Raw genomic sequence first — 21,314 nt, forward strand, 5'->3', positions numbered from 1 at the left:
TTGCAGTCTCTTCGGGGCTTTATTAAACTTTTAATAAATCTCAGATCAGGAGGGCATGTTTGCCGCGTGTTATTATTATTATTATTTTTTTTTAATTTTGCTGGATTGTTACTTCTTTTTACTTTTTCGAATGGGTAATAGCATTTCTCCCGGTTGATTTCTTCGTCCGAATTAGAGTAAGCCTCAAAATGGTGCTTCTGAAAAAAACAAGAAACACAAAAGAAACAACATCGGACACAAGGAAGAAGACAGACAACCACGGGCTCTTCAGTCTCTTCGCACCCGTTATCCCTTACAAAAAATTTATATCTGGCCAGATCTGAAGATTTCAGATATGGCCATATCAAAAATTGGCCACATATAACCTGATATGGTATATCTGCCAGATATAGCCTCATAACGCCAGATATAGCCTGATACCCCTGGCTAGGTATAGAAATCCCAGATCTGGCTAAGTAAGGAAATTCCAGATCTGGCCAGGCGTTTCAAAAGTACAAAAGACTGAAATCAGCACTTTATATCTTTTTATTGACTACAATTCTCCCAGGTGCGCGGCCCGCACTCGAGGAGTTATGGAAACGGTGATCCTTCAGCCCCATAGTGATCGCTACTTTTGACCAATTCCATGATTACACAGTTTTGAGTGTAATTCGTAGTCACCCTAAACAAGCCTCCCATAGGGCTGAAGTACCTGTCATATCACTTTTAAATTTTCTCGTCAATGGCAGCGTTTAGGATACTGTACATTCTGTCCAAACTTCAACCAGGCTGAGCCGCCGAAATCTCTTACTATATTATCATCCTCGTGATTGTTGTTTTAGCAGGAATTACTTAAAAGCCGAGAAATCACAACAACCAAAACCGGGATTTAGCTCGGATTCAGCGAAGCTGTTTATGACATTTTTAGCGTTTCTAACTTAATATCAGCGTCTTTGAAGTTGTACGAGAATGATAATAATGTAAGAGATATGTCTGCGGCTCACCCAGGTTGAAGTTTGGACGGAATGCACAGTACTGACATTGGCGGGACATTTTAAAAGTGCCATGGCAGGTACTTGGGTTCTGTACGGCACGTGTTCGGGGTGACTCCGAATTAAACTCAAATCAGTGTAACCATAGAATTGCTCAAAATTTTTGATCAGTAGACAGCTGAAGAAACACAGTCCCCATGATTCCTCGAGTACGTGCCGAGGCGCTTACGGGATTTAGCAAATTGTCTATTCGGGCGTAATGTTAACACTTTGAAATAATTAAGCTACATAGAAATCCTCGTGAAAACTAGCACAAATAATCTCAAACTTAAGCTTGTCAAAGCTGAAGTTTGGAATTATTTGTGCTAATATTTAGCTTGCGAACAATAAGTCATTCAGAGTTTTCTACCAAAGAATTTTATTTAACTTGTTTTAACTTTTTAATATATTGAAAACCGGCCGCCAGATAAGTCTGTATATACGCCAGATAAGTCTGTATATACGCCATATCAGGCTGTATATATGCCAGATAAGTCTGTATATACGCCAGATAAGTCTGTATATAGGCCGTATATAATCATATAATGTTTGATATGGCCAGATATGGCCCAGATATAAGATTTCCATACGGGATTAGATAGACGCTGAAAGTGTGCTAATAAAACACTCGTCTTTTTTTTTGAATTTTAGTTAGCTGCGAAGTTTGAGTCCCCGCGTAATATTCCGAAAACTCGAAACGCAAATATATGATTTTTTTTTTCAGCACGCATTAGGTGAACAAATATACACCGTCCTGCATTTCAATGTGGACTTACTATTAATTCATTGTCGGTGCTGCGTTCTGGCACCTCCATCTTTTTCGGACAACATCCACGGAGAACTGAACGTCGCGCTACAGAACCTGCAGCGTAGAAAGCGCGGTGCAGTTCGCGCAAAAAAGAAACCGCGACTTTTTTTGTATGTTTGTTTGTTCAGTTTTGTATTATTATAATTTGCGATGAAAACTCGCTTTACTATGTTCCCTTTTGCGCTAGCAATGATTTCACGCCGTTGTGGTGGTGGTGCTGCTGTCAGTACCGCCCATCCGTACACGCTTCCCGCGAATATTGTTTCTGCTAACGCGCACTGCCCAAGGGCGCCGCCATCTTGAAGCATCGTCGCTTCCAGAATGAGCGAAACCATTGTTTTGCCGTCGCCACGCCAATAGAATATTTAGGATATAAGCGTAACCGTCACTCAGTCTCATTTTGTGTCGCCTCTACTTTTTTTACCATTTGGAAGTTGAAATGTTTTATATTATTTTCGCGTCGGCCATACCCGATATGTCTACCTGGTGGTTGGGACAAGAGGAAGCGAAAAAGGTCAATAATCCTTTATTCGCGAACGGTTGAATGCATTGGTCCAGACTGCCGCGTCGAAGTAAAATGGCAAAACGCGCCGATGTCGTGTTTGCGCTTTGTAGCGTGCGCTCAAGTGCTAAATGCGACGGACAAGTGATGGCCGAAACCGATATCACCGCCGCCTAGCGATGAAAGCGACGGTATACTGCAGTGAATAAAGCGGCTCTTCCGAAACTGTCTCCATCCCCTCTCCGATAAAAGTTGCATGACCTCCTCCTTGTTTTCTCTGTCGGCCTCACATTCAGTTTCTTTCTTTCTTTTATTTTGTCACCGTGCTTGGCGTTTGATTACAGCTGTTATCATCCTTGATATGGCGGTGCAAACCACAACAAAAGGTGATGTTTAGATTCGGCGTATGCACGCGAGTCTTATCGGAATTTGACTGTCCTTGTTAAAACATTCACTCTATAATGTTTAGTCGGACTCTTTACAACTTTATTTTGCGATACAGTGTTAGTTTGTTGCGCATGTTAGCGCAGTGCTTTATCAGCTACGCATGACCTGTAAGCTAGGCTCGCCCGCACATTTACCGCGCAAAGCTGTCTTATACCGTTGAATGTAGAAATATTTTTGATAAAGCAAATTTATTGTAAGTATTACACAAAAAATAACTCAAAAGGAAACGTTTTTTATGTTATCGCCTGAACAAGTTTCAGTAATCGAGTTCATAGGGTACCGCAGGGTACCCAACTTCCCATATGCTCGCAGTGGCTGAGAAACTTCTGAAGAAGTCCAGGAGCAAAAACCAAAGGACAAGCAAACAAAAAAAAAAAAAAAAGAAAAAAAAAAGAAGAGCAAGACAACACGTGATGCCATACTTGCGCAGGGTTTCACGCAATTTAAAGAAAGTGGCGAAAAGGTTCGAGGTACCTTTGGACTTCTCAGCACCACGTAAACTGGCTCAACTAAGTTCGAGGATAAAAGAGAAAGTCAAGGATAAGCAGCAATGAACAGTGAAGCACATAAACAAATACGTGGAATGTGCGGTGGGCGTGATATATAAAATTCCACTGGGCTGCGGCAAGGTTTACATAGGCCAGACCGGAATGTGTTTTAAAGAGGTACTCCGCCGATTTTTGAGCTACCTCAACTAACTATATTTTCTGACTCCCCGGCCTTTACCCTTTCTGGGATGCTATTTAGTATCGTGAAATTCATAATAGTTATTGCGAAATCGCCAAATGAAAATGATGCAAAAACCAACATCCAAATATACCCGCCCTTTTCAGGGCCGTGACGTCAGTGGAAGGTAAGCTTGCCAGTCGGGCGAGCAGTCTAAAAAATAGAATATGCCAATCATTTGTTCCGTGCTGGAGCGCGGGGACTAGAGCGAGCTTCCAAAGCATTCATTTGACACCATGAAACTGCTTCGAATCAGTTGGGAACAAATTCTACAGTCCAAAGGTTGAACCCCTGCACTTCCAATGACGTCACTTTTCATTGTTGCCAGTACAGACTTTCACTTTGAAAAACACGGTGAGGACCAAAATTGTAAATTCAATAACCTCGTGAAAATAAATTATTTTGACCTAATATCTGGGATACTATTTTGGCGATGTTGTTTGGCGAGTTTAGCAAAATTTTAAGCAAATCGGGGACCATGAAGAAATCGGCGGAGTACCCCTTTAACGAGCGGTTGCGTGAATATGATTTATCACCGTGTTCAACAACAGGAGCACATTTACACATATATTGCACAGATTGCCGTTGCATTCCCAACTTTCAAGGCACTACAATTGTTGGGAGAGGTAAAGAAAAGGTGGCGAGAGAGGTACGGGAAACATACAACGATAAAGAAGGAACGTCCTGATAAGTGTATCAGGCAGCCTTCACTTTTCCTTCAGAAAAAGAAAGTGAATTTCATTGACACGTGTTGTGGCCGAGTCATTGCTGACTAGTCACATTTCTGTAATATTTGCGGCTTTTGCTGTTTCTATTTTCCAATAAAAAATCCAGTTAATTGTCAGCGCTCCTGCTTGCCTCTCCGTCATCGTATTCGTCTTCATTCTGCGCTTTCACTACTCTTCAACATAAAGTGCGTCGCTAACGCTTGCAATGGGCGTTTCCGGTAGTAAATAGCTAATGAAAATGAAGTAACGGACAGAAAATATAGTAACTGCTGCATTTACTAACTTTTTACTAGTTATCGCGCCTTTGAGGCAGTGAATAGTTAGTGAAAGGCAGTAACGGCCAGAAAAAGGACGTAACTGCTGCAGTTACTAGCTTTTTCTTTATAAAGAATGTAGCAATACCATTTAGAAGACAAGGACGGCGCGTGACGTCATGGTTGGTGGTTCCCCGACCCGCCCCAAGCGGCAAACACGGCGAAGCTTCGACTAGGGTCTGCCGCGAAGCACCTGACGCGTCCCTCGTGGCGTCGCCGCGTGCTAACGTCGCGCACGTGACACGCTGGCACGCGACGACGCGCTCAATCGAGAAGGATCATGTAAAGAACCCAGTGCACGCGCCTTGTGTTGCTAAACACGGAACTCTGGGGAAGACAACCTGGACATCGCACCCCCTATTGTCCGATATCTCCTCACACAAGCCTGTGTTTGTGCACACCAGGTGTGGCCACTGCGCATGAGCAGAAACCAGGTTCGCGTCAGGTGAAGCGTCTGCACATGCGCCGCGACGACACCGCCAGGATCGCGACATCTGACAGAACGACGCTCCGGCTTTTGTGACGTCATTCTTGCCACTTTCGGGACCACTTTGGACCTATATGGGCGGGATAGGACGCTAACCTGTCGGAGACGCGTTCTGGGCACCACAGCATCCTGGGCGGAAGTTCGTCCGCTTCTTTTGCCGGGGCTGTGGTGACGTCAGAACGCCGAGCGCTGATTGGCTCTGATGGAGGGAACGTGTCTAGACCGCAATGCTAGCTACCTTGAGGTCTACCCACTATCCTCCCAATCGAAACCAATCAGAGCCCGTCGTCGTTCTGACGTCACCGCAACTCCTGCGCAAGGAGCAGACGACTTGCTCGCCGCATAAATCCCCGACCCGCCCCAAGCGACAAAGACGCTGAATCCTGACGAGACTAGCCGCAAAGCGTCAGACGCGCGCTTGCTGCTGTGCTTGCGTCGTGCTCGCTGAGAAACGCGTCAGGACGCTCAGGCGGCGACGCTGGCACGAGCTTGGCGACGCTTCGTGGATCCACAGGTGCGAAGCCTCTCTGCGGTTCCGCACTATGGCGATGACGTAGGGAAACCAAAGCCGCAGGTGATATTGTACCATGCATTCTCGTATAAGAACACCTGGATAAGGCAGCGTGACGAAGACAAAGGAAGGCGATTAATGCTGGGATGGGAAAGCAGTCTCGGGGTCTACACGTAACGCTGGTGCCGGCTGTCCGTACAGGGAGGCGCTATTTCCGGTTTCGATGAACACCGCGTCGCTGTACTCCGCGGGGGCGGTCGGTTTGCACCAGGACTGGAGAGGTGAGAGAGGAGGTAATGGTTTGAGGAAATGGATTGACGCCTCCCCCTTTCCACGCTAGCTGTTGTCTTTTTTTTTTTTTTTCCGACCAGTATTTCGATACTTGCTTTTGTCTTCGCGCCGAGTTGCTCTTTTTCTCGGGGCCCACTTGACCGAGTGTATGCTCGCGGAACGACGAGTTCGATTGCGGAAACGGCGGCGGATATGGTGCGCGCGCCGCCAAGCTGCGCTCGCTCCGCCTCGCGATTACGGCGTCCTATGCCGACAGTGCGGTGGAAGCTACGGGGTTGCTCAACCAATCACGTGGCCATCTTTTATCACCTGCTTCACGCTCCCCCGGCAATACCCACGCACAGAGAGCAGAATCACGTGACGAAAGGGAGGTGGCTGATTCGTCCGGCGAGCGCGTAGCTCCCACAGCGCTGTCAGCCTAGGCGTGAACGCAGTGCAGGCGCCGCGCCGGGAGGTGGCGAATGGAGTGCCCGGGCGATCGCGGGGAGAAGGAAGGCCTCATCGACTGTCTCTCGATTAGTTCCGATTCGCGGAGCGTTTCCGTTTCACTGCCTGCTTAGGCCGGTGTCGTTATCCGATAGAACTGCCGGCCTCGTTGTATGCTTCTCGGTGCGCGTTTGGGGCGCGCTAACGAGGGAGCGCGGGCGGCACGTCGGCCGCCGAAACGCCAGCGCCCGGCTTTGACGTCACGCCGCCGAGGGGGGCGCTACCGTCGTCAAGGCGCACGCGCAGACGGCTCGCATCGCGGGAATCTGGTTTCTGCGCGCGGGCAGTGCCCACACCTAGTGCGGTATACTCGTGCGTTAATTAGCGCGACGGTGCACTAAACTTGCTAATCGTGCAGCAAACTCAGTGCCGGCACGCGAAAAAAAAAAAGAAAAACGCAAATGATAACAGACGAAAACACCGCGTGGGTGCGTTTTCGCCTACTAGCCTTGCGCCCGGTGCCCGTGTCGTAACTATGGCGGACCACCGCGCTAGTACACAAAGTTGATGGGGTAGATGATTTAGCGAGAGGCAGAATTTTTGTAGTAGGATTTAAACAGGAGGGTGCGTGAACGTTTTTTCGCCAGGTGTGGCAAGCTACCGCCCAGTACAAGAGGAATAGACAATACCATTTATTCATTCATCCTTCCTATGATAGAAGACACGCTCGCTGGAGGTACTCTGGTCGTCTTTACGCAGCCTCGCAAGAAAAAGGAGCGGACTCTTGTCCACTCAGTGGGAGCACGACTCCTAGCCGAACGCTGACGCCGTAATCGTGGCCACTCTGTGGCCAAAGGTGGCCTTCGTTAGTGACGCAGGAAAGCGCTTAGGCTTTTCATCTAGGAGGTTTTGACTGAGCAGGACATCGCTGAGCAGACGCGACGGCCCACAGAGGCTTAGCGTGTTCAGACGCCGGAAGAGAGAACAGTGCTTTGGCTAGGGACAGAGAAGCAAATTGGGTTCGTTCTGCTACGGCCAGGGGCTGACTGAGGGGAACGAAGATCGTCTCCAATTAATCAGTGGAATCAGGCTTTTATAGAAGAAACGAGTAAAAAAAGTAACCTGTAGCAAAAAATATAAATAACAAATAAACCCGCAATAACACTTTTTTTTTCTCTCAAAAGAGAGTGGGAGAGAGAGGAGAGTGGTGGTGGAGCGAAGAACATGCGCGAGCTAAGCCTCGTCGCCCGACTTCCTAAGAGAGTTCCAGAGCGTGCGTCTCAAATGATGCATCTCTCGATTCCCAATGCCTGCTATTTCGGTGCATGAGGCAACTGTTCCTTATTGTTCGCCGCGGCGTCAACAGTCGAGAGCCGCGTTGCCATGCCTGCCTGCCGGCGCTCCAGAGTTCGATACCCGACTAACGAACAACCACTTCTCTAAAGGTGTCCCCCCTCCCCCGAGTCGCACCACTGCCGCCGCCGTTACCGCGTAGCGGCAAACAACAACAACTGGAACAAAGAGGCGAACCGTGAAAAAGAACACACGAAGCTTAGCTACCAAAAAAAAACTAACTTTTTTTTTCTCCCCCATTTAAATCTGTTTGTTTATTTCCGCGGGGGGTAGGTAGGTAGGTAGGTAGGCGGGCAGGCAAAGCAAAGATAGCTTCAACTTTGTCTGCGAGAGATCCGACACAAAAGATCTTTGCGTCTCCGACTGACGCTCTCTTCTTCTTCGGAAGCCGTGGATCCTCTTTGTGCGCATGCTTTATTGCTTCTTTTTTTTTTTTTTCTTGTTCCCCGCGTCTGAATGGGAAGGGGTTCCAGTCGACTGCGTCGACCAATTATCGATTGTCATCGACATCGCGGCGACGCGACCCCGATGCTGACGAAGATTCCAAAGTACAACAGCAAAATGACACTCGACTTCGTCATTGTTCTGCCTTTTTGTGCGGGTGTCGCGTAGAGACAAAAGCCATAACGCACAAAGGAAGATGGGGCGAAGTGATCTTTAATTTTGTTTCTTATTTTCTTTTGTTTCATCTCTCTTTCTCTTTTTTTCTGAATCACCGGCCCTGGTTAACGGAGCGTTATTCGCTGAACTAGCGGGACTTGAGACCATAAGTCGGGTTTATGCGGTTAATTCGTCAATCCACAGCAGTACGTGGTTTGACGAATTAAGTTAGAAAGTCGTGTCGTCTACTTGAAAGTCGTCGTTTAGAAAGTCGTGTCGTCTACTTGAAGCTCCCGAGCTGCCAGACTCTACAACCCCGCAAATGTTGCTTTCCCCCGTGACTTTCGAACGGTATGTACCGGGCCTTTGCGAGAAAAGAGAGGCGTGTTGGGCGGCCCACGTAAATAAGCTGAGCATCGCAGAAAACTGACACACCGTGAGAAGAAATGAAAGTTAAGTCGTTTGTAGGACTTTGTGGATGCACTCTTAACCTGTAATTGACTGCAGTGCCTATGACTACATGCAAACGCCTCCTAAAAAACAACAAAAAACGACAACATAAGTTTCTTGTTTTGGGGGAAACAGATATCCTTATTTTTGTCTCATATGGCTTCTTACGAATCGAGTTCAAGTTGTTGAGCTTTCATGCAACCTGTTGCACGAGCAATCATGATAATCCAAAAAATATGTAAACTACACACAATGTTTTACGCTATTAAAAAAAAAAATTGGTTTATGCAGCTGTATCAGATTTTAATGAAACGTGAACCCGAATGCATTGCAAATGAACAGAGCGAATTGAGCTTCTGCTCTTGATGCTGTCGGGGTTTTTCTGTTAGCTGGTTAAGTTCACATACTCATTGATTTCTCTATTTGGCGTATTTTCCCCTGTTTTATTTTGTTATTTATATATTTCTATGCTATCGGGACGATGCCGATCATTATGTTTGAGTTTGCAACTTTCAACTGGATGCATTCTTTTTCTGTCCATTTGTGTGGACACTTATATGACCTGTAAGAAATTAGTGCCTTTTCAAACTTTCTATTGTGATTGCATCTAGCGCGCTAGATGCAATCACGAACAGCAAGGCGGCCATAACTAAACGGACAATGGCGACCAGTCGACGGGCGTAGTGTGCAAATGTACACCCGCGTCCCTTTCCCTCGCAGCGTCGTGGTCAAATAGATGCCCGCGCTTGCAGGTGTTGTCCGCAAGCATCGCCAAATCCAGATCATGCATGCTAGGAGCGCCTCATTTGCATGCGCTCGTTTCCGATGATTGTCGATGATTTGATTTTTTTTTTCTCTCCTCTTTCGTTTTCGCTTTTTCTTTCCGAACAAAGGCCTAGCCGCGGGGAGTTGTAGACCCCATCTGGACTCCGGTTCGGACCCCGCTCGTGTTTTCGGAAGTGTTGTTGGAGGTTCGCTCACGGAACGATGATTTAGTCGATTAGAGACGTCGCCACGAGCCTGGACGGCAGCTCCGCAGTTGTTGGCGGTAGCTGACACCTAAACACTTCGCGGTGCCAGCTTTTTCGCTGAGCGAACTTTTCTGGAACCTCGAGGTCCGATCGATTGCCGAACCTACGTACGTTTAATGAGTTGCTTTGTTAAGGTGAAATAATGTAACTGTATACCCAACAAATATTGCGAGTGCCTTTCGCCAGGTGGCGACAGCTCGTTTTCGATTTTCGCGCATGCGTATTACTAGGGGCGTCGCGAACTTTCATCGAAGATCGAGGTTCAAGTGGATCGGCGAGCCTCGGAACTTTTAGCGAAGTTCGACGAAATTCGACCTATGGGACAGCGCTACCCGACTTATACACAAAAGGTTAGAATTTTCGGAAACAAATAACTTAGAAGGTAATTTATTTCACATAAAAAATGGTTAGCAATGTTTACAGAATATAACATCAAAGCTTAGTTGAATAATGCGAACAAGTATTGCACTTTCCCTCCACCAGGTGGCGTAAGCTTGCTGTAAACTTTTCGCGCATCTGCATAATAGACAAAACAGTGAGTGCGCAGGCGAGCTGGTGGATGTTGATCATGATGTAAAAGTCGTCATTCTCTTCCCCTGTCTTTCTTCGACCAAGTTTCCCTGCTTTTACCACAGTCTCGGGTTTTTTACATGAGACGAGACGTTCTCTTCCCTTGTCTTTCATTTTCGACCAAGTTTCCCTGCTTTTACCACAGTCTCGGGTTTTTTACATCATGATCTGCATAATACTCGAACTTAATTCGAATTATATTCTCGCGTTAGCGGCGTTCAAGACATGGAGAGGAATGCTAATTGGACGCAAAGATACTAAAGATCTTTTAATTTTTTTTCTTTAAAAAGGGGGGGGGGGGGGGGAGGGAGGCGGGGCGTCTTGCTGAATTCTTACGTAACTGGATTGGGGAAAAATAGCAGTTCACTGTACTTACCGATTAAAATGCGCTAGGTTTCGAGGCTTCCGTGGGATATACTCTTTTATTGTAGTTATGCTTACTTAATCCAGTACGTTATATTTCAGCGCGGCAACCGTCACACGAAAACGTTCTATAAGTAGTACGCTTATTGTGGTTGTAACCGCCGTGCATCTGTTCGCTACGTATTGCCGAAATGGATGTTCATAGCGGTAAGAGTTCTTGAGATCCTCCCGATGGGGCCTCCCGATGTTTGACAGACGAGCCCACATTGGTCGAGATTATCGCGTCGGCACGTTTTGCCTTGGAGCACACCGGTGCTCAGATCAAAGCTTCGTTAAATTGTACATTTCAGGGGATTCGCCGTCTTTCGTTATATATTTCCCTGACATAGAATCTGCCCTTGGGCGGGAACCCCCCCCCCCCCCCCCCCTCCCTTTCCATTCTCACGTTTAATTACTTCATCTTATTGCCTGTCTTCGGGATGATTAATAATAATATTGATAATAGACGCTGGCAGTTAATTTAGGGTGCGTGTCCCCCTCCCCCCCGTCCGTTTTATTTTTTATTTTTTTAGTTTCTACTATTTTTACGCGAACGTGTCAAGGTTAGCACAGTGCTCGCCGGTGCAACGAAGTTGCATTATAGCTTCGGTGTGAGCTGGTTGGTTCACAATTAAATCCAAAAACTAAAAAAAAAAAAAAAAAAAAAAGCAAGCGAGATCACCACACAAATGAAGGAAGCTAGCGTATCCATATTCAGGAAACGAGCGTATTTATTTCACGTCAATCAGAAACATGGTTTCGTTGAAAGGATAACCGCGACAGCAAACACCCGCCTTATATTCGTTGAAAAATAATGTAAAATATACGTGGGAGTATTTTTGCATCGTGCGGAATTTCGTGCACGATTTCCGCTCACTTTTTCTCACTTTTTTTTCTTTTTTTGTTTTCGCTGCTTTTTGTTTACTTTGGATTAGGCGAAGCCTCGCAAGACCGAGGCTTTGGCGAAGAAGCCTCGGTCTTGCGTTAAGCGTTCGAACGCCAGGGCGAACGCTCTGTGCGGGTAGCAGTCGACGCTCTTGCTCGCCTTGACTGGAGGGAGAAAGCGGGACAAAGGCCACAAGGGCGCCGCCATCTTGAATTGTCGTCACTTCCAGTATGGGCGAAAACATTACTTTGCCGTCGCCACGCCAATAGAAGAGATTTAGGATACCAGCCTAACCGTCACACATTCTCGTTTTGGCTCCCCTCTATTTTTTTACTGGTTACAGTTGAAACGTTTTGCTATTTTGTCGTCGCCCATACTGGAAGTAACGACAATTCAAGATGGCGGCGCCCCTGCGGAAAATGTCTATAGTCGGGGACACCTTTTCTTGGCATTGCAGTCAAAGGTATGGGTACGCGTGCCCTCTCCCATTTTGATCAAAGCTGAGCGCGCGCTCTCCTCCTCTCCTCAAAAATGCCACGAAAAGTGTTTACCCACTATTTTCCCTCCAATCACAGCTTGGCGCTGTACGTCGACGGGCGCTCTCATGTCGTCGTCTGCTTCAGTGTCTCTCCACGTACGCATGGGGCGAAGGTTGCGCTGTCCAATCGTTTAGTGCGAGCATCTGCGACCTCGCTGTCCGGTCTCTTCGCTCGTTTGGAATTGTCGTCGCATTGGCTTCGGTGGCGGTCGCCTCGCTCCTTGCCCTCGCGCTTTGTTTACGCACCCGAGCTGGCCAAGCCCTTGGCATGCATGTGCGCCGTCCCGCATGGTCGCCCCCGTTGCGGGCCCATCGATCAAGCGCTATTAATAGGCGGCAGATTCGAGTGTGTCTCCGCCATTGTGTTGCATTTCCATCTAAATGACCGCCTGTCGCAACCCGTATTCTTCGAGGACGGAATGCGCGCCGGACACCTTTTCTTTCGCGCCGAGCTTCGTCGGCTTCTTGGCTCCGCGTTTCCTGGCCAAGTTCTCGCAATCCATTTCCCGAGTCCCCCGCTGCATTCCGAGACGCCCGGAATGGACGACTGTATCCTCGGCTAGCCTCGCCAGTCCACGCTTGTGCGGAAACTTAATATTGCTTTATGAGTCTATGTGTTGCGCTGCGCGACTGTCGCGAGCACGATATTTGGTAATGTCGAACACTAAATGACCTCACCTAGGATCGTGTCTCGTGTAAGAATATATATCACATGTCCATTTGAACACGGTTCTCCAGAAATGATAAAACAAAACACATAACGGTCGTTTGTGTGTGCTATGTGAGTTGCAGTGTATTTCTGCGTTTACGATAGTGCCTTTAATGTTTTTTTTGTTTTTTTTATACATCCTTTTGCGAACAGTAACAAAGCACCTTTAGTGAAGCGAGGCAGCGTGAATATTTGACTATATAAAATTGACAGACCACGCCACGAGAGTTGTTGCGAATATTCTGGGTACACGAGTGCAGGAGAAGACGAACAGGATTGAATTGGTGTTGAGGTCACGCGACGTCGATCTTCTCGCTAAATCTAGCGGAGAAACTGAATTTATCCGCTAAACCTAGTGGAGAAACTGAATTTCCCCACTAAATTTAGCGGGGAATTTGATTGGTGTTGAGGTCACGCAGCGGGGAATTGAATTGGTGTTGAGGTCACGTCAAGCCAATTTTCCCCCTAAATTTAGCGCGGTTACGCCGACGCCGCTCAACTCGCAAACGGGCGCCTAAGAGCTGCGCTGTAAAGTAATAGGTTACGAGTAATTTAAGTGCATGTAATGAGTACCGTACAAGTCTGGGCTCCACGTAATCAAATCCTGCTGCGCTTGAACATGTTACGACGCTCTCTATTAAAAACGATAGGAAGTATCGGGGATCGTGTGATCGTGCTAACTTCGCTGTGTTCTGTACAGTTCCGGTGAACAGCTCCCGGCATCTGCCTTCGGCAGTGCTCATGCGTGTGGCGAGTGCTTGTCGAAGTGTCGAGCTCGCTCTCCTTTCAATGGCGATTCACTGAGTGCGAGGGTTGCTATGGCAACCGCTGCATCGTCTCCAGCAAAACCAGTTTTTACCCCGTCTAGAGGCTCAGCTGGCGCTAGTGTGCTGTTGCAAATTGAAGCAGACAGCAAGCAGTCAGAAATTGACTTCCGGTAATGCATTTCTATGGGAAAAAGCGAGTGCATTTTCTCACTGCGCTCGATTATAAGAGCTAATATCACGAATAATTTGTACGTACTAGACACATTGGAACATTTCTCAGTCACGCAGACGAAATAATTGGTCAGTTACAGCATTTTTATTTGAAATTCGCGGCATTAAAAACGGTGTTAAAACCGCTTCGTACGTGTATTTATGTGCACTGTCGGACACTGTTAGCGCGAACACGGCGTTGACGCTTTCCAGCATGGGGGATATACGTGCCAAACGAACGAACGACATGTGGAAAACCAAGAGAGACGGCAAAAACTACTGGTAACACTGGGTAAGCAACTCCTTGTGCTTGCAGACGATCAAAATAAGTTGAAAGTCACGTAATATAGTCCGATTTGCAATAAATAAGTACGGCTTTATTCTTTCTGCTCATGAATATGTGCGAAGATGCTTGTTCTGTTTTCAAATCATCACCCGCACGCCCCAAATCTTTGCATATAGGGGGAAGCCAGAGGACAGGTGCGCGACAAAAACTACCCAACATAGGAAATAATAAGAAAACACACCTTTCGTAGCCCACGTACTTTATTCTTTACGTTTCGAACGTTTCTTTTAACCGCTCGTAGAGATACACGACGGGGTCATTTTCATATAGTGAGAGGACAGGCATATTAGCAATGTATAAGCACCAACGGAATGCTGGCTAACTTTGAACACACTCTACATTCCTTTCAATCGTTATTTTGCTTAGAATCATCGCTCGTTTCTACATACCTGCCATGGAACAGAGGTTTGGGCCTGAAATATAGCGAAGTTTAGAATCGTTCAGTGGTAAAGGAAAAATGCTGTAACTAAAGCAATTACACTTTCACAATATCAGTAAAGGTACATACTACCCAATACAAACGAAGTAACAAAAGTTATTAATGTTACTTTCCGGCGACGAGACAAAATTCACGCGCGTTTTCCCATAGGAATACACAGGAAGACTGGAAAAGTAGACTGCATGCTGTCTGCTTCAATTTGCAACCGGAAGTCCCATAGACACTAGCGCCAGCTGAGCCTCTAGCGTTTATTGTAATAAATCTATGGAGCCGACGCAGCAGTTGTCATAGCAACCCTCACACTCAGTCACAACTTGACGCGAGTGTATGAATCGCCCTTCAGTCCGTGACTGCGTTAAAGGCCGACCTACAAAACCATTTTGCGCGGAAGAAGAGGTTTCCTCCTTGCCACCCAGAAAGGAGGAAACCCCTTCTCCTTTCCACGGAGACTAGCTTCCGGAGCCGCCGTTTTCAGGTGAGGAGGAGGAAGGGGTGCGAGAGGGGAGGGAGCGAAGGTCGTTGGGGAGCACTTTCCTACCCTGCGGAAAATGGTTCCGTAAGTCGGCCTTTAAGAGGTATACCACAGTGGTATACCACAGTCCGTTGTAGGTTAAGAAGAGCGGGACAAGGTCCTGCCACAAAGTCCCCTGCTCGCCATGATTGATGGTTTCCTCTTCTTCCACTCGCCTCCTCGCCAGCGTTCGCTCTGGTAAAGTGGGAAGAGTGGAGGGCATCTTGGAGAGGAACTTGTCCTTCTATTCTTAACCTGCAGCAGACAATACATGCCTTGCACGTGACGTCATGACACGTTCTGGTGGTGATTCGTGTTTGTTCTTGGCGAGGAAAACATACTCGGTTGCCGAAAGCTTCCATGTGGTTGCCTTACCGCTGAGCGGTAAGGTAACCACATGGCAGCAGACATGGCATCTCTTCGAATCACGTATTTGGGGACTTAAAGGCTGACAAATAGTCAGAAAGGAAAGGAACTGTTCTTCGATTCCTCCCTTTCATGGGAGAAGGAGGGACCCTCCTCCTTTCTGCAAGAAGTAGCTCAGAGACCCGCTTCTGTGGGGAGAGGAGGAGAAAAGAAAGCGAGAAGGAAAGTTTAAACCGGTTTTCTTCTCGGCAGAAGAGGATTCTGTGGGTCGGCCTTTAAGGCCCGGTCATACTTGCGATTTCTTATGACCGTGCGGAGAACATACTGGCGCCACCTATCGGATAGCGTGGAACACTTGACAAATTCGTTTGATTTTTCGCGCATCTTTTTTTTTTTTTTTTAACTACAAAAAATGTTTTTGTTAATGTTATGAACGACCATTTCTCATACGTAGATACGTATATTTGATCTCGCAAAACACCGCGAAACAAACTTCGCTCTAGTAAAATGCAGTTCCAGCATCACCGCGTAGATGGCACCAGCGGAGCCAGTGTATTCTTTCCTAGTCAGAGACTCTAAGAGGGTTTGAGGCACTCGGTCCTAAAAAGTCGCAAACATGTGAACGGGCCTCTCAGAGCCTCGTGATTCGGTCGCCAGGTGCTGTGACTATTTGGTGCTGCCACGTATAAACACCGCACCACTCCCCAGATCTTCGCGCTTCGCCACGGAGAGGCACCAAGCGGTCAAAGCACGAAGCCGTCTCCACGTGGATACAGCCGCTTTGTTTGTTGCAGCATCTAAACTTCACATAATCTGACGATCCACACACGGAACTGTGATACAGGTCAAGAAGAAATAGCTTTCGCTGGCGTCGCGATTGCAATCAAACTGCGACACACACGCACACGCACGCACGCACGAGCATACAAAACAAACCTGCTGCCAAGTTAATCTCTTTGTGTTCGCTCTGTCTCGTTGTCCCGCTCAGCCTCGAGTGTTTATTTGTGGGGTGGCGCGGGACATTAAAACGGTAATGCGGGCTTGCGACACACTCCGAGCTACCGCTGACACGGCGTCGTGCGATGCGTGGACGAAAACACGCAAATCTCGAAACCGGCGCTCAAGGTTAGCGTCGGCGAGCCAAACGTGTGACGGGCCGGCGATTGGGCGTTGCGGCACGACTCGGGTGGCGGGTGTGTTCGCTTAGTGCCTTCACTCCTAAGATGACAGTGCGCCGAAAGCTACTCCCTCGCCGAACCAATCAGCCGCCTCTCTGTCGTACCTGACACAAGTGTTGAACTGTACTCAGAATTACCCGTAATTGATTACTTTTTGTCGTAATAATTTGCGTACTATTATTACGAAGTAACCTGAATAATAATCGAATAACACTCGGAAGAAGTTACTAGTTTTCCCTCGGCTTCCTAATGGCGCCGTTTCGTTTCTACGAGTTTCTTAACAAGGAATCCTCGAACCGAGTCCTCGTGCAGGAGACGGTATTTTGTGGATTGAGAAGATGAGTAGATTGTCATTCGATGATCATTACTCAATAATGGACTGTATAGAAAAGGCCCCTTTTCAAAGGGGGCAGAACATCTGCCATTTGGAAATTCTAAAGTAACGGTTAGCTTTCCAAGTAACAGTCATTCGCCTCTCCTCTCAAGAAATGAAATTGAATACTTTTTAATCGAGAGTAATTGTGATTGTAATCGGTAACTTCTTTTTGGGGGTACCGTGTAACAAAATCAACCGCATCTCCACGTGGTGAATGATGTTCATCGGGGCGAAGCTCTGGTGGTGCTTGTTCGGCGTTACATCGTTACAGGAAGTTGTAACGCCGTAACGCCGAACAAGAAGGAAGTTGTAACGCCGTTACAGGAAGTTGTAACGCCGTTGCTACTTCGGCGTTACAACTTCGCCGTAACGCCGAAGTTGTAACGCCGTAACGCCGAACTGTCCGACCCCACTCTGTGAGCGGGGTATATGGGCGGGAGCGTGATCACGCGATGAAAGATGGACGTGTGACTGGTCCAAAGGGCACGAAGCTTTCACCGCATTGTCAGCGTAAGGGGCAGCGCGGAGTACAGGTTGGGGACATCGTCGAACTCCGGACTCACTTTTATGGTCGGCCGGGCGTCCTTGAAGAGATCGAGCGGAGTGTCGCTCTTAATGGCCGACCGGATTAGGTACCGGTGGATTAATGCGCGCCACTTATCTCCCTCGCGATGGCGTCACGAGTGCGTGCCTCGGGGATTCGTGGGCGGGGGCGCTACTTCTCTGCGCGGAAGTTAGTTTCATAAATTGCTCTTTTTTGTTTCGTTTCGGATCATTTTTTTCTTCCTTTTCAATTGCCTGGTAGCTGTCGTTGTGTTTGGGCGTTGGCTCCGCTACCAAGTGCTTTACGATCCGATAGAGGCTACTGGTCTTATTGTTTCGCTGGAATTGCTCGCGTCACTAGAGATGCTCTAAAAACGAAGTGGAACCTCGAAGAAACGATGTTTGTGTGCCGCTCATGCCTGGGCCTTTTCTGTGTAAGCGAAAAATCATTGCGAGAATAGGAAGGCACTTTGGCGCTGCCTTTTGTTAATCAATTCACGGCACCAACTAGCGAAGTCCGCAATCACGTGTAGATGAATTGCGTCATTTTTTCGTTTAACAATTTTTGTAAATCGCTTTGTAACTTTTGAATGAAAAAAAAAGAAGTTATAAAACTTTTGGCATCTGAATCGAACCGCTAGTTACACGTACGGCCGGAGATCAAAGATATGGTGAACCGAAATTTGGAGTTCAGAAAAAACAGTGCAGGAGATGTAGGCGGGACGCTACAATCCCTACAGCACTACTCGTAAGGCGATATCTCGAATGTACGGCCGTATTTTTATGAAAAGGAGGTCGAGATTGAACCAGGCCGACGAGGCGCGTGACCGTGAAGCTACCTAGTTCCCTCCTCTCTTCGCTTCGCTCCCTCAAGGCGGCGAGGTGGAGAAGACGCGAGGCCGTTCCCTCTCCTTCTCGGAGAAACATGACGTCAACATTCCTGCCAAATGCCCCTCTTTTTTTAAAAAAAAATACGGTCATCCGTTCGAGATATCGCATGAGTAATGTCTTGATGTTTGTAGTATCCCGCTGCACGCTTTTGCCGCACGACTTGTGGAATCCACATTTCGGTTCAGCATCCCTTTAAAGGGATGCTGAACCGAAATTTTTATTCCACAAAACACGCGGTAAAAGTGTGCAATGGGATGCTACAAACACCAAAACACCACTCATACAGCGATATCTCGAACGGATGACCGTATTTTTCAAAAAAGGAGCCGCATTTGGCAGGAATGTTGACGTCATGTTTCTCCGAGAAGGAGAGGGAACGGCCTCGCGTTTTCTCCGCCTCGCGGCCTTGAAGGAGTGAAGCGAAGAAAGGAGGAAACACGGTATATTGACGTCACGCGCCTCGTCGGCCTGGTTCAATCTCGACCTCTTTTTCCAAAAATACGGCCGTCCATTCGAGATATCGCCTTGCAAGTAGTATTGTAGGGATTGTAGCGTCCCGCCTACATCTCCTGCATTGTTTTTTTTTTTAAATCCAAATTTCGGTTCACCATCCCTTTAAGCTTTTAACAAAACGCTATTCGTTTTTTTTTTTTTTTTCGTTGAGTAAAGTGCAGTTTTTCCTTTTCCAAGTACCTCGTGCTTCCTTTGTTTTAAAAGATCATAAGATCATGTCACACTATGCGTAGTTTCGTTTTTGTTTCAACTAGGATAAAAGTAGAACCAGTACAAGACTGTCTGTTGAATGTTCTTGCTGACATTTGCTGACATTATCGCTTTGTGACGCTGTGTGTTGTTTGTGTGGTGTCGTTTGCGTGTGTCCGTTTTTCAACGTATGCTTCTCCGTGGTGTCTGTCCAGAGTCCCAGTTCAAAATCGTCGCGGTCCAGTCGAGGTGATACCAATGGCCGCGTCAGCATGGACGACATTAGCAAGGTGAGTGATCGTTTCTTGTCCGTTTTCGCTGTGGGGACATCTGTCCGTGTCGCTTTATCTTCAGCGCTTTTTGGTTCATGTTTCTGCGCTGAGCATAGCATATCAAGGTGCAAACGTCATCAAGCAGGACAGGCTCAGTGAAAGACTGTTGTATGACGTTTTTCAGCCGGGACACCTCTTTCTCTCTTTCAATCAGACTGTCCAAGCGCATACTTTGAGTGCCCGAAGCGCAAAGGTTTTACTGTACCTTGTCCAGACAGGGTCGTCACACGGTGTCTCTGGCATGTTACCTCAGACCACGTTGCGCCTAGGAACTGTGAAGACTTTTATCTCGAGAATAAGTGACCTTTTCAACACATTGACTGTCCGAATGTCTTAAAGGCGCAGTCCTGGCAACGTCCCCTCACGAGCATACTTTGCAGAATCTTGTCTTTAATGCGCACTCTTCTGGTACTTTTTGCTGTGGATCTCTTGTTCTTCTGAGCAGATCTCATTTGCTCACGCTGTCTAGATAATAGCTTTAGAACACATTTTCAGCGTCTCATTGTCCCATATACGCACATTTGGCAGTTCATGAATGCTTCGACAAAGCATCCAGCTTGTGTCCCCGCCACATGGCATTGTTCCATCATAGTCTGTCAATAGTATTGTTTGCATCGTACATGGCACATCAGCTTACACAAGATAGTACTGACCCGTCGTCCTGTGTACGTAATAACGAACAGAGCAGTACTGGATCATGCGTTCGGACCAGAGTCCTAGCTTTCGGATGTCCTGCGTGCATGCTGAACCTCTTACCATTTGGCAAATGGTCATTCTTGTGTCTGTTGGTTCTTTGACACGTGGACTTGAGTTCGTCTATACGACACAAGACTCTGTCGCATCTGAAGTGTATTGAAATTGCGCGTATCATATAGGCCATCTAAAAGTGCTTCGTCATTGCTACGGCGTTCTTGTCTTGCTGTGTGCCTGTAGTGTTTATTTTTTTATTCGATGAGTTTTGAGTTTGTGAATACACGCATACATGTTTGTCCACATTATTTTGAACCTTCTGTTACACAACTGTTCGTGTTACTCAAATGTTTCTGTTCCTGGTGCGGTCCACGGATCGGGTACACACCCGCAATCAAACCCGCGTAGGTCTATCGCGAATTGTTTTGTTTCGGAGGAACAATCGCCCACAGAAAGAAGACGAAAACAAAATATAAAGAGAAGCAAAAGAGACGTGCCTCCAAGAGACGTGACACTGCGCAGAGTACCACAATATGTGACAAATCTAAATGAAGTTTTTTTTTTTTCTTTTTTTTTTAGAAGAGCGGAGCAATCATTTCGGAAATGTTGAGCAGTGCCGGTTTCCTCAAAGCATTAATTTCTTCCAGCGTAAATTCTGCACGTTACTATGAAGCTTCAGAATAGCGCACGCGAAAGATTTACGTGCGCTAAGTAAATTGCGTCGTCACCACTGCACATGCGCCGAGCCCAAACCGTGTTTTGGATGGGTGTATGGCGACGATAATATTTCTTTACTCACGCAAAGCCCTACTGAATAGAGACACCAGGCAACACAAAGGGCTCTACCCTATAACGGAGAGCGGCTCTTTTCATAATCACCCCGTATTTCAAGCTCTTCAATACGGAAACCACGAGGCCCATAGGCAAATCAAATCGTTAAAGGCGCTTCGATTTCAGACGCATCAGCGAAAGCCACAACGGCTTGTTTGTAAACAGTGTTTTGGTCTACAAGACCAAAACACTGTTTATAAACAAGCCGGCGTCTGCCCACACCAAGTGTGGGCACAGCGCAAGCGCGTAAACCAGATTCGGGTGAGGTGAAGCTTCTGCGCATGCGCAGTGGCGACCACAGCGCCACCGCAGAGGTGTGACGTCAGAGCCGCGTGTTGGTCTG

At 47.2% G+C, this 21,314-nt stretch overlaps 1 protein-coding gene across 2 annotated transcripts in view; it reads left to right on the forward strand.

Moving 5' to 3' along the window:
- LOC8039795 (AT-rich interactive domain-containing protein 3C) overlaps window positions 1-21,314 on the forward strand; it is a 288,199-nt gene that overhangs the window by 138,517 nt on the left and 128,368 nt on the right. The window contains exon 5 of one of the 2 annotated variants that reach the window (XM_042288922.1): window positions 19,334-19,408. The exons of the other annotated variant lie outside the window; for it this stretch is intronic. Within the exon in view, the coding sequence (XP_042144856.1) occupies window positions 19,334-19,408 (75 nt within the window). The remainder of the gene's footprint in view (window positions 1-19,333; window positions 19,409-21,314) is intronic. 2 annotated transcript variants of the gene reach the window in all.

The sequence above is a fragment of the Ixodes scapularis genome, unplaced genomic scaffold (genome assembly GCF_016920785.2).
Source record: "Ixodes scapularis isolate PalLabHiFi unplaced genomic scaffold, ASM1692078v2 PGA_scaffold11__112_contigs__length_91849675, whole genome shotgun sequence".
Taxonomy (NCBI): Eukaryota; Metazoa; Arthropoda; class Arachnida; order Ixodida; family Ixodidae; genus Ixodes; species Ixodes scapularis.